The following is a 13257-nucleotide window of genomic DNA, read 5'->3' on the forward strand; positions in this document are numbered from 1 at the left end:
CCAGCAGACATGGAGTGATTTGGGTTTTCCCAGGATGGACAGCCCAGGATCTCCTGCAGAGATCGTGGACAGGTTTCTTCTAGAGCTCTGGGATGGAAACTGCCTCAACCTGCCTGTGTTTAAATTCCTTTAGCAGCTCCCCTCTCATGTCTTCTTTAGCTACTTTTGGAACAGAAACTATTTTATTGCATTTAACTGATAAATTTCATTCTTTTAACACCTTTGACTCTGGTGACGCTTCCATCATTTCCATCTTGTGAGGAGCAAATGTGAATTACAGCAGAAACTCTTCATCGTGGACTTGAAAGCCTCACAAAGCCTCTTTTGCACTGTTGGCAGCTCTGACAGTTTTGGAAATGGCCTTGTCTGGCTTTTGCTCCCTGTGGTAATTTTTCAGCACTTATTTTAAATTTGGTGGTGTCAGTTTTTCCTCCCCAACGGGGACCAATTAGCCCAGGAGCATCAGATGAGGATTTGCCCTTCCAGGAGCTGTTCCCATCTTTTGGGGACTGGGAAGGAGCAAGAGATAACGAGAGAAAACATTATTCCAGCAATGATAAACATGAGGGAATGCTCTGGGGAGTGTTTTGGGGTCCAATCTCAGCTCTGTGGGGATAAACCTGAGGAACTCTGGGCTTCAGCTCTGTATTTTCCATGAATAACATGGATTGTTACTCCATCCTTGGCATTGCAGACAAAACAGGCAATCGTGGTCCTGCCAAAATAAAGTTCCTAGGCTGGATCAAAGGAGCAGCAGGGGAGGAATATCAGGGTTTCCTTTGATTCCCAGCTCTAAATGCATGCATGGGGGGTGTGCCTGCCTTTTAATGATGTTTGGCTTAATCCTCCAGGTTTTTATGCAGTTGCAAAATCCATGTTTTATGTTACAAGAGCACCACAAGAGTGAGTATTGATCTGAGCATTTCACCCACTCCCAGATAAAACCCAGCTTTAAAATTCGATCCAGTGCAACTGCCAAGTGTGCCAGAACAGATGTTGCTAAAACAGGGTTCTAGAAACAAGGCCTGTTATCTTCAATAATATTTTTCCATGGGGAGAATGCATTAATATCAGCCATATCATGCATTTGAGCTTATCAATACCAATTAATTCCAGATTTGCAGCTGAAATGTTGGTGGTACAGGTCGGAAGGCTGGCAGACATGGTTTAATTTGCATCAAAACACCCCAATAATCAGGTGTAAAATGCCTTAAAAATTGTCCATAACTTTGTCCAAAATTGTCCATAAATTTGTCCAAAAGTGTCCATTAAATTATGTCCCAGTAGCACATTAACATAATTCCTCCTAATGCAAACCTCCAGGGGATTCCTATTCTCAATTGCTGGCGCACAGGAATAATAAAATAAAACTAAATAAAGCAATTGGGATAGTTTTATGTGTTGGGAAATATCAATAAATTCCATATCCTAAAACTTTGGTCCAGAAAAAATTTGTGCACATGAATTTTAAAATGTGCTTGTTGTGGGGGATGAAAAGGGTTTTTTTTTTTTCACCTTGAATACCAATTATTGGCTGTAAAAAGGCTGTGAAGGGACAGCATTTTAGATGTTTTCTACAGACTCAGACAAATAATTTAAACTTGTGGAGTTTCAAACTGGTTGGCCTTGAAAAATTAGATGTTTCCAACCAAAGGAAAAAAAAAAGGTTTAGAATGTACTTAATAATTCTTTTAATGCTGCTGCCAGAAAACAGCCAGGAAGGTGTGTTGGAACATATTCACTGTTTTTGGGCTAACATGAGGAAGAGGCAGTGACTGGCTGGGTTTTTTTTCCTAGAAACCGAAGTTTTGGGAGGGATTTGTCCCATTTTGGAGTAGAAAACTGCCATTTTTTCACAATTCTCTCCTCAAAGCAGGATTTTCAGGATTTAGGCTGGGCATCCTTCTCAAGGCTAACTAAAATGTGAATAATTGGGCCCTAAATTCTGAATATCCCAGCCTCCTGAAATGTGAGAGGTTTGGTGCCAGGGTGGCTCCTGGAGTGTGGTTGCTTCACTCAGGTCTGAGCAGCCCCTGGAGAGAGGGAAAATGTTTGTAAGGAAAACAAACAGGTTTTTTGCTCTGTGCCTTATCCCATTTCCATGAGGGCACAGAGGGACAGCTCTCATTCCCACTGGAGCCAATTTTCCCTGGTGTTTGTTGTCTTAAGGAGGAGTTTATCTCCAAAGGGATCTTTTGCAGAGCCCATTCCCAGTGTGGGATCCCTGTAGAGCTCTGGCCATTCCCAGATGAGGAATCTGTGGGGCAGGGCCTGAATCTGTGGGGCAGATTTATGATGGAGCTGCAGCTTTTGTGAGCTTCCAATGTTTTCACAGTTGTGGGGCTTGACCAAACAATTCAGTGAGCCCAAGTGCTTAAAGTGGGTTTGGATTTAGCCCCAGCTCAAGTTTGTGATGTTCCTAAACCAAACAATCCCCCACTGCTGAGGAAAGCTCTGTGATCCCAGCCAGGCCTGACTCCCAGCAAGGTTCTTGAGGAAAATCCATTTTCTTAAAGCAGTCTGGAATTCCACAGAGCCATGGGGTTGCTTAGCTTGGAAAAGCCCTCGGAGATGGAGTCCAGCCACCCCCAGCACTGCCCCACATCCACGGGGATTTTGAATCCCTGCAGGGATGGGGACTCCACCATTCCCAGTCCCAATGCCTGATCACCTTTTCCATGAAAAAAGAAAATCCCAATATCCATCCTAAACCTCTCCTGGCACAGCTTGAGGTTGTTTCCTCTCATCCTGTTCTCTGGGAGCACAGCCTGACCCCCTCTGGCTGCCCTCTCCTATCAGGGAGATCTTTTTATCTGTGAAATAAAAAGAGAATTAAACCAGCTAATTTTGGTAACCTGGAGCTTGCTGTTATTTTTGCAGCAGTTGTGGGCTCCATTTATTGATGGGTGCAAATTTCTGGTCAAATAATGGCTTAAACAAGCTAACATTATAGGTATTATTTTTAATTAACTTGTGCTGAGGCATGTGTTTCACTTTTAATTCAAGTGTCAGGTTTGTGAAGTCTGTTTCTCATCATGCTTAAGGTTAAAATATTAGGTCACCAGAAGAAAGAACTATTTGAGGCACAGAAGACAAATTAAATGTTAGGAGGAAGGAGAGGGGAGGGAGGAGCAGAAATAGAGCTGTGACTCCAGAAAATAAGGGAAGGCAGGAAAGAGTTAGGGAGAGATAAAATAGGCTGAAATTCGTTTTGTGGGGTTCAATATTGCAGGCTTTTCTGTCAGTTTGAAGAGTTCAAAGCTGCATTTGCAATGTCCTGATACCCAGGAAGGATTGGGATGTTGCTTTCTAGAACACCAGAATCTGAATTTTCAGAATTTAGGGCTGGGCAACCTTCTCAAGTCTAACAAAAATGTGCATAATTGGGCCTTAAATTCTGAATATTCCCTCCCAGCTAGGAGGGATTTGGACAAAAACCTGAAGGATGTGGCCGAGCCTTAAAGGAATTCTCTTCCCTTGGCCTTGGTGTCCAGTTCCCAGCAGTGTGTGGGACATGGATGAGGATGGGATGGGATGGGCTCCAGCCCCTTCCATCCCCTCCCAAGGCCCCTCAGTCCCTCAACCACAGGGTCTGGGGTCACTCAGGGCAGGGCAGCTGCAGATTTATGGGATTTTGTTGGGATCCATCCTTTTTGGGATGAAGGACTGGCAGCCCCAGCCCAGGCTGGAGCTCCGTGCCCGGTGAGAGGTGGGCGAGGGTGGGTGAGACCCCCGTGGCTCCAGGAGGGAATCCAGCAGGATGAGGGGGTTTTTCTGGGGGTTTTCTCCTCTGAGAGAGGAGGCAACATTCAGCAGGTGTTGTCTTATCCCTCTTGACTGCTCCTCAAAAATATTTCACCTTTTTTTCCCCCCTCTGCATTTAAAACTTGGATGGGCTGAGCTTCCAAAGGTGCCCTGACGATGGCTCTGTCAAACAAAGCACCAGTGCCAGGAGTTCTGCCATTGCCAGAACTCTGCAGATCTGATTTGCAGTTCATCCTGAGTGATGGTGTCAGGAATCTGCCAGGAACATCCAAGCCCTGCTCCCAAGGCTTTCCCCTAAGCAGCTGCAGCTGCTGCGCCACCCCACCTGCAGGAGCTGTGTCAGCAAAGGGACATTTAGGAGGAAAAAACATCCCTGCAGCTGAACCTCCAGGCTGATTGATTGAGTTTTGATCAATACTTAGCTCTAATTTGTGGCCCTAACATGGCCTCAGTGCTGGCCTGGGCTCCCTGCTGCCATCCCGCTGCAAATCCATTCAGCCAGCATCCCAAACCCGCAGGAATTCTGGATTATTTATCCATACCTGGATTGGAGGCATCGTTCAAAGCAGCCATCAGCCTGAGCAGAGAGGTAACAACTAAGTAAAGCCATTCCTTCAGCAGATTTTATTTATTTATTTATTAAATTATTTAATTATTAATTTTTTTTTAATCTTAGAGTCCTAGAATGGTTTGGGTTGAGGAGGACATTAAAGATCATTTTATTCCAACCTCTGCCAGAAGCAGGGACACCTTCTGCTATCCCAGGCTGTATTATTATTATTATTATTATTATTATTATTATTATTATTATTATTATTATTATTATTATTATTATTCAGAGGTGCTATGGGACTCTATAATGATGTCAAAGCACAGCATAATGAATTTTTTACTGTCTGCCTCTGCTTTCCCAGTGACCCATTTCAGTCCTGGCTGCCCTGTGCCTTTCAAGGGGTGTCAAACAGCAACAGCTTTTATTCCCCAGAATTTTTCCCTAAATTACACAATGATGTGGAGGTCTGGGCAGTTCTCTCTTTGCAAAGTGAAATGCAGAAATTTGCTGAAATATTACTGGGAAACAGAGCCAAGGTGTTCCTATTTTCCAAGCGAGGCACAAGGAGCTGGGTTTTGCTCTTTGGAAAGTATGAGGGAATTTTATTCATCTGTTTGCTTTAAGGGAGATCTGCCAAGTCAAAACCCTTTAATTTCATCCTGTGTGAAGCTGGAACAGAAGAAGGGAACAAAATATAAATTATTTAACAATGTACAAATAATTTATACAGAGAGGGGGCACGGGGTGTACGTAACCATAAAAATAATTTATTACTACACCTTGTAATTAATGATAAGACAAAATGTCTTTCACTTTGTCAGTGAAAAAAATGTCTGCAGTCTTCACCCAGAGCCAAAACTTCTCCATGTCCACTTGGTAGATCTGGGAGATAATTCAACATTGATTCGCTTTTGCTCTTCAGATTGGTTAATTCTCATAAATCAACTTTCTCTGCATGTACACCTCAATTCATGCTGGCTTTGGGGACACTCAGAGCATTTGGGACTTTGTCTTGCCTTGCTCTGTTCTCTCCTTTGGCCACTTTTGCTCAAGATACCCAAATTAGTCCTGTATTTATGATTCTTTCTTGCAGGGTACTCATTTAAATCCTTCTTAAGGCAAGAAAGGAAAGGAAAAAGGAAAGGAAAGGAAATCCACGGGGTGTGGTAGGAATGACCACACAATTACAGCATCTCTGGAATATGCTTTTTTAATATACTGGATTGTAAAATTAAACACAACATGATCTCACAGGTTCAGTTTTTCTATCAATATATGAAATTCTTCTAAATGAACTCACATTAAAGCCTGGCTACAAAGCTTTTGCTGAACTGAGTCCCTGGACTTGTTGTTGGCATTTGCTGGAAATGTTGTTTAAATCTGGGCAATTTCTGGTAACTTAGAAAAAGGCTGGCAAAGAAAATTCAGGATGTTGGGAAGCGGAGTTTTCCAGAGAACTTTGGTTTGTGTTCAGGAACCAGTTGCAGAGGAGGTGGTGCCACGCAGCCCCTCCAGGCTCAGTGTGAACCAAGAAAATCAATATTGCAATGTGATTGTTGGTGTTTCTCCGCATGGGGATGCCCAAAAAGCTGCAGAGGCAGAAATTCTGCCCCGTTTCAGAAAGGAGCTGCTCTGGGAGGGGGAGCAGCCTCTGCATTCGCTGGAGCCTCACAGCAGGAGCAGCTGAGATAAGGAGATGGAAACAGAGAATGGGCTGGGCTGGGGGGGATCCTAAAGAGATTTTGGCTGTGGACACCCTTCAAAGCTCCTGCTTGGGTTTCTGTGAGTTTGAGCAATGAGATCCTCAGGGACACCTGAGCACGGTGTGAATTCATCCTTGGTGCTGTTATCACAGCGAGCCGGAGCTGCTGCCACAGGGGAGGTGCAGCAGGATCCAAAAGCAGTGGGCCAGCTCCAGAATAAACACCCAGGCTGGAAATACTGACAGAGTGAAACAGAAAACAGAGTGGAAACCGAATCTGAACAGGAAGAATCTGAACAGTGCTGTGTCACCTGTTGGTCATTAAAATCCAGCTCTTGGTCCTTCACCCCGTGCTCAGATGGGCTCAGGGGTGCAGGCAGGGCAAGGAACAGGAACCTCTTGGAGCCTGGGTGCTGAGAATTTCAGACTTTCTGTGCTGCCAGGCACTGGCCCCCAAGAGAAAAACACTGCATTGACCTGAGGCTGTGGAGAAAACTTCCAAAATTAAATGACTGAACTGGGATTGTGAGTGTGGAGTTTGAATAGAAGTGTGTGAGATAACATGGTGGGAAACTTAGAGTTTAAGTTTTATATATTTATTAAATTTATTTCATTTAAAATTTAACATTATATTCAAAATTTACTTATTTATTTAAACTGAGAGTTTTACATTTTATATATTAATAGAATAATAGAGTTTAAAGTTTTATATATTAGTAGAATACTAGGTATATATAGTAATATATATCTATTATATATAATATAAATATAATATATATTATATATATATTATAATAATATATATAATATGTTATATATTATAATTATATTATATATAATATATAATATATATAATATTGTATATATTATTAATAATGTAATATATTATATATTATTATACGATATATTATATATATATTTATATATAAGATGGAGGTTTTGGGGCAGGGACTGGTCCTTCATCTTCACTTTCTTCTTTACCTTCTTCATCTTTTTCTTCACCTTCTTCTCCATGGGTTTGGGTGGTTTTGTGTAATTGGATAAAAAAGTCCACATTGCAGCCACGGCTGGTTGGTTATTGGGTTAAAAGTAAAAATAATTCAGGTGTCATTTCTTAATTGGACAGTTTATCCTTAAAAGGCCTTGCAGAGAGAGAGATGGGGCTCCATTTTCAGTTGGTGAGAGTGAAGTGCTGCAGAACTCAGGGTTTGTGAGACTGTGACAGAGATAAGAACTAACAAACATCTGAGTCCCAGCAAGAAATTCCATCTTGTGCATTTAATCCCTGGCAAAAAAGAAGCAAAGCCTGCGCAGGAGTCAGGTCTGGGGCAGCTCCCAGAGCCCAAATCCTGGCCGTGCTGGGGATGGGATTGTTCCTGCCCTCCCCAGTCTGCGCAAGCGATTCGAGCCCATCCTCAGCCAGAAACGCCTCCAGCTTGCCCTGACTTCCAGTTCGTTGGGGCTTAATCAGGAGGATTGAAGCTCGGCTGTGTTAACACGTTAATTGCTGGGTCGGGCCTAATCTCCATGCTGCTGGAGCCAAAGGGACCTTTCCTTGAACGGGATCAGGAACAAGAAGCACAAACACATCGGAGCAGGGGTGAGGTGATTCCTCACAGCGAGCAGGGGAGGGATGCCCAGCACGGACTGTGGGAAAGGAATGCGGGCTCAGCCGAGAAACCGAGAGCCTGTTTAAAGCCAAAAACTGATAATAATTGTGTTTAAAGCCAAAAACCGATAATAACTGTGTTTAAAGCCAAAACCCGATTGGTAGATGTGTCTAAAGCCAAAAACTGATAGGTGTGTTAAAAACCAAAAACAAATAGGTGTGTTTAAAACCAAAACCTGCTGGGTTTGAAACCAAAAACTGATAGGTATATTTAAAACCAAAAACCGATCGCTGAGTTTGAAACCAAAAACTGATAGGTGTGTTTAAAGCTAAAAATCGATTGCTGTGTTTAAAACCAAAAAGTGATAGGTGTGTTTAGAGCCAAAATCCGATTGCTGTGTTCAAAACCAAACCCCGATTGCTGTGTTTAAAACCAAAAAGGGATAGGTGTGTTTAAAGCCAAAAGCTGATAGGTGTGTTTAGAGCCAAAAGCTGATAGGTGTGTTTAAAGCCAAAAAGTGATCGGTGCGTTCAAAGCCAAAAAGTGATTGCTGTGTTCAAAACCAAAACCCGATTGCTGTGTTTAAAACCAAAACCTGATAGGTGTGTTTAAAGCCAAACCTGATAACAGCTGTGTTTAAAGCCAAAAGCTGATAGGTGTGTTTGAAGCCAAAGCCCGATGTCTGTGCTTAAAGCCAAAGCTGAAAGCAGCCGTGTTTAAAGGCAGAGCGCTGCCAGGGGGCAGCAGGAGGCGGGGAATGCGTTCGAGCTGCAGGATCCCTCGTGCTCCTCTGGGTTTGGATGGGCTCGGGTGGAATGTCTGGGAAGCACAGGGTGATCACCCCGGCAGCATCTGTTCGGTGGGAAAGGGTTTGGAGAGCTGCGGCTGCCCCCAGACCCGCTCTGTTGTGGGGAGCAGTGGCTCGGAGCTGCTGCTCCACGGGGGAACCTCCCGGCCCTTTCTGTGTCCTGGGCACCGCGGGGTCTCGGGGTCCCTCTGTCCTACCCTGATGCTCCTGTTCCTTTCATTTGTTTGACCCTTCTGCCCCATTACAGGGCTGATTTCCAAAACAATCCCAAGTAGTTCCTGCTCCTCAGGAGCTTCTAATCCGCTGTTTTCCCTGTGGGAATTCCCTGGATGCAGCCCCAGGGCAGAGCTGGTGCCATCCTGGCCCTTCCTCTTCTAATCTTCCCCTCCTGGGATTTTCTGCCAAATACCGTTCCACGGGGCATTTCCAGACAGGTGAGCTGGTGTCCCTGCTCACTGCCCATCGTTGGGGGAGCCTTCGTGCGGTCCCTGAGTGAAATTCCATGATAAATTTATCCTGGAGCAAAGGAGGCTCAGGGGGCCCTTGTGGCTCTGCACAGCTCCTGACAGGAGGGGTTTGGGATCTGCTCCCAGGAACAGGGACAGGAGGAGAGGGAACGGCCCCAGGCTGGGCCAGGGGAGCTCAGGGTGGAGATTTGGGAATTTCCTTTACAGAAAAGGTGGTCAGACTTGGGCACAGGGGTGCCCAATTCCTCCCCATCCCTGGAGGAATTTACCATCCCTGTGGATGTGGCACTTGGGGACGTGGTCCGTGGTGGCCCTGGCAGTGCTGGGGAACGGTCGAACTGAATCTTAGTGGACTTTTCCAACTTTAAGGATTTTATGATGCTATAATTCCAGAAAAAATAATAAACTAATAGTTGATTATAACTAATTAGTTATATCCTATCTGGGCATTTAATGATGAGAAGATGAACTGAACTCCAGAGCCTGCAGTCGCTGTTGGGGTTTTTTGAGCTCAGGTTTCAGTTTTTCTCTTCAAGACCCAACAGAATAAAAATATTGTCACCAGAGCTGACTCCCTGCAGGAACCAAGGCTGTGGTTGTGGATCCCTGCTTGCAGCTCAGGTGTCTTTGTTACCTGAATCCCCGAGGCACCTCAGCCTTCCCTGGGGCTGGTAATGAAGAGTTTAATTGCCAGTTAAAGGTTGTGCTTTTGCAACCCAGCTTCCAAGGTGCTTGGGAATACCTCAGGAACATCATGCAGGGGAACCTGGACTCTTTCCCACCGATTTCCCAGTGCTGAGGTGGCTGTGGAGGAGGTTTCACAGAATTCACAGAGTGACTGGGTTGGAAGAGACCTCCAAGATCATCGAGTCCAGCCCAGCCCCAACACCCCAACTCAACCCTGGCACCCAGTGCCACATCCAGGCTTTGTTAAACACACCCAGGCATGGGGACTGCACCACCTCCCTGGGCAGCCATTCCAGAACTTTATCACCTTTCTGGAAAATCTTTTTCCTGATATCCAACCTGTATTTCCCTTGGTGCAGCTCGAGGCTGTGTGCTCTGGGTGTGTCAGTGCTGCTGGAGAAAGAGCCCAGCCCCAGCTGAGCACAGGCACCTTTCAGGAGCTGTGCAGAGTGATGGGGGCAGCCCTGAGTCTCCTTTTCTCCAGGCTGAGCACCCCCAGCTCCCTCAGGGGTTCCTCTCAGGGTTTGTGTTCCCAGCCCCCGTTTCCATCTCTCCCATCCCTCTTTCCCACCCCTCTCCTTCACACTCATAAATTACTGCGCTTAATCCGCGGGGTTTGGCTTCTCCCTGAAGCTCTGCGGGAATCCCGGGATGCTGCTGGGGAGCCCGGGGGGTGTTTGGGATGCCCTGGAAGGCGATCCCAGCGCTTGTTCCCGTTAATCCCATTAGCTGCCGCTGGCCGCGGTGACGGGAGCGGAGCGGCCGCTGCCCCCGCGCAGCGCACAAAGAACGGGCGGCTTCAAAGAGCCCCCCGGGATTTGCATTTCCAAGCTCCCACAGCCAAGGTCTTCAGGACGGGATGAAAGTGGCTTTTGTTAAACTTAATGGCAGAGTTGATTAAAAAAAAAAAGCTCTGATTTTTCCCTTATTAAGGCGTGGTGTGATTCCGCTGTTGGGTTTTTGGCATCTGGGGGAGGGAGAATTCCGCACACAAAGGGAGTAACCTGTTCTCTACCCGGCTGTCATCATCCCTAGGGGTATTCCACTATCATTTATCCCACTTTGAGAGCCATGGCTGGGCTGGGCAGGAATAACAAAGAAAATATCAGCAAATTTTCATTAAGCTCCTCGTTTTTTGCTGGGAGCTCAAGCAGAGCCGAGGTGTCTGTCCAGAAAGTTCATCCCAGAAATCTCAGTGCAAAATATCTGCCAGTGGATCCTAAAGGAAGGGATTGAAAGGGCTGGTTCATGCAGTTGGGATTTCAGGGTTCATGTACTCAAACCCCTCCTCAACACCCCACTGAAACTGTTCAGTGCTGAATATTCAAAATACCCAGTGTCTGCCTGGGTCTTCAGCAATTTCCTCTCTTTGCTTTGTTTGAAGAGCATTGGCAAATAATTTCCCATCTGGATTTCTGGATTAAATGTCTCCTATATTGCCTAAAAGAAAGCACCAGATGAAAGAAATGCGTCTGTAGAACTCCTGTCTTAGTTTTGGTTCTGGTTTAGCACTAAATGTTGCCACACGCAGAAGGCTGAGCAAACATCTCCTATTTCCAGGGTATCGGTGCTGGCAGAGGTTGGATTTTCTATATACACTTTAAATTCTGCCTGCATGACTCTTCCTGCTGTGTTTATCAATATTAAGCACAAGCTTGGTTCAAAAATAGAAAACTATGTGTTAGCTGCTTTAAATAAACATCAATCCTATTTTTCCAGGCAGTTTATATTTCTCTTCTAATCAAGGCTGGGTGTATTTCTGAGCAGAGCCTTAAAAGCACTCATTTCATACAACATTAATGTGTATTTTGGCTAAGCTGAAATGCCACTTTTTACCAGGCAGATGAAAGGGGTCTATTTAAACAAACAAATACTCAAGATCTTGTTGAAGAGAATGAAATAATCCTAATTGTTTTCAACATTTTGCAGTCACCTTTTTGTGTTTCTGGCTGTTTCAGGGATGAGTATGAGGAGGATGGGTTTTGCCAGCCCTACAGGGGCATCGCCTGTGCCCGCTTCATTGGCAACAGAACCATCTACATGGAGTCCCTGCACATGCAGGGGGAGATAGAAAATCAGATTACAGGTGGGTAAAAACACCTTGGCTGCTTCCCTACCCAGCTGTCTGCTCCCAAAAAGCTGCTGGATTTTTATAAACAGTGATGTTGTTTTGCTTTGCTTTATTCCCTCCTGCCTGTGAGCTCGTCTGAGGGTCTCTGCTCCTCAGCTCCCCCCAAAACATCTGAAAAAAAAAGATTTTTCAAGGACGAGGGGCTGTGTGTTTATAGCTTCTGGGAGACTCAGTGCTGCTTTACCCCAGCAGGTTTTGAAAGCAAAGGGGGACAAACTTTAATTGATTTTACATGGCTGGAATAATTTAGGTGCTGGGAAGGGCTGCATAAATAATCCAGCAAGCAGTATTATTCCTTTGGATTTAGGGGAGAACCAGTTGCCATTATTTTTGTGGGATGTGCTGATGGGGTTGCTGAATTCATAGATATCATAGATACCATGATATTCTCTATTTTTTATATAAATTAACTTGGTCTGATCCTAGGCCTGGTAATCATCTCTATATTCAGATTTCTTTTTCCTTGCTGTCAGAATATCCCAAATTTCTCTTTTCCTTTTGTCTCCAAGCACTGTCAGCATTGCAAAAAAAAGGCTTCATTTCCCCAAGAAGGCAATGTGAAGCCACCAGTTCATAATCTTCCAGCATTTTGTTTGAAAAGTTATTTGGGATTGCATTGGGATTGTCACCTTCATGAAGGAACTGATGCAGGAATTAGGGGGTTACCTGTTGGGCTTCCAAATATTACACGAATCTGTAAATTATTCTAAGTTATTTGGGAGGAAAAAAGGAATATTTAAAGGAATAATTATGTTTGGGGGGTTGGGTAATGAGCTTAGCATTAATCCCATGATGAAAACCTGATGTATTTTCCTTGTCAGTGAAATCAGCATGGTTAATAACTTCCAGTGTAATTAGTGCTGTGCATTCCTGCTCATCACCTGCACAGCTGCAGTGGGGAGTGAGGGTTTTTCTCAGGGAAAAGGTTCCCAAGCCCAGGGAAAAGGTTCCCAAGCCAAACCCCTGTGTTTTTTTCCAGCTGCCTTCACCATGATCGGCACCTCCAGCCACCTGTCAGACAAGTGCTCCCAGTTTGCCATCCCCTCCTTGTGCCACTACGCCTTCCCCTACTGCGACGAGACCTCCTCTGTCCCCAAGCCGCGGGACCTGTGCCGGGATGAGTGTGAGATCCTGGAGAACGTGCTGTGCCAGACCGAGTACATCTTTGCCAGGTCCAACCCCATGATCCTGATGAGGCTCAAGCTGCCCAACTGCGAAGATCTGCCCCAGCCCGACAGCCCTGAGGCCGTCAACTGCATCCGCATCGGCATTCCCATGGCCGACCCCATCAACAAGAGTGAGTGCTGAGTGCCTGCTTTGCCATGGTGCCTGGCTTAAGGAAGGCAGGAGCCTCCCCTGAAATGGAGAATGTGAACCCCCTTCCTCCTCCAAATTGCTATAAATTTCAAGTTAAGGGCCTCTCAGGCAACAAATATGGGAGCAGGAAATAACAGTTCTCTAATAGAGAAGAAAATAAAAAGATAAAATAAACAATGCAGTAAACTAAAACAACACTGACAGAGTCAGAACACAA

The 13257-nt window shown here is 45.1% G+C and overlaps 1 protein-coding gene across 1 annotated transcript in view; it reads left to right on the forward strand.

Moving 5' to 3' along the window:
- The window catches only part of ROR1 (receptor tyrosine kinase like orphan receptor 1), a 158730-nt gene that overhangs the window by 133725 nt on the left and 11748 nt on the right, over positions 1-13257 (forward strand). The window contains exons 5-6 of the mRNA XM_036388300.2: positions 11551-11678; positions 12703-13020. Coding sequence (XP_036244193.1) covers positions 11551-11678; positions 12703-13020 — 446 coding nt within the window. The remainder of the gene's footprint in view (positions 1-11550; positions 11679-12702; positions 13021-13257) is intronic.

The sequence above is a fragment of the Molothrus ater genome, chromosome 9 (assembly GCF_012460135.2).
Source record: "Molothrus ater isolate BHLD 08-10-18 breed brown headed cowbird chromosome 9, BPBGC_Mater_1.1, whole genome shotgun sequence".
NCBI classification, from domain to species: Eukaryota; Metazoa; Chordata; class Aves; order Passeriformes; family Icteridae; genus Molothrus; species Molothrus ater.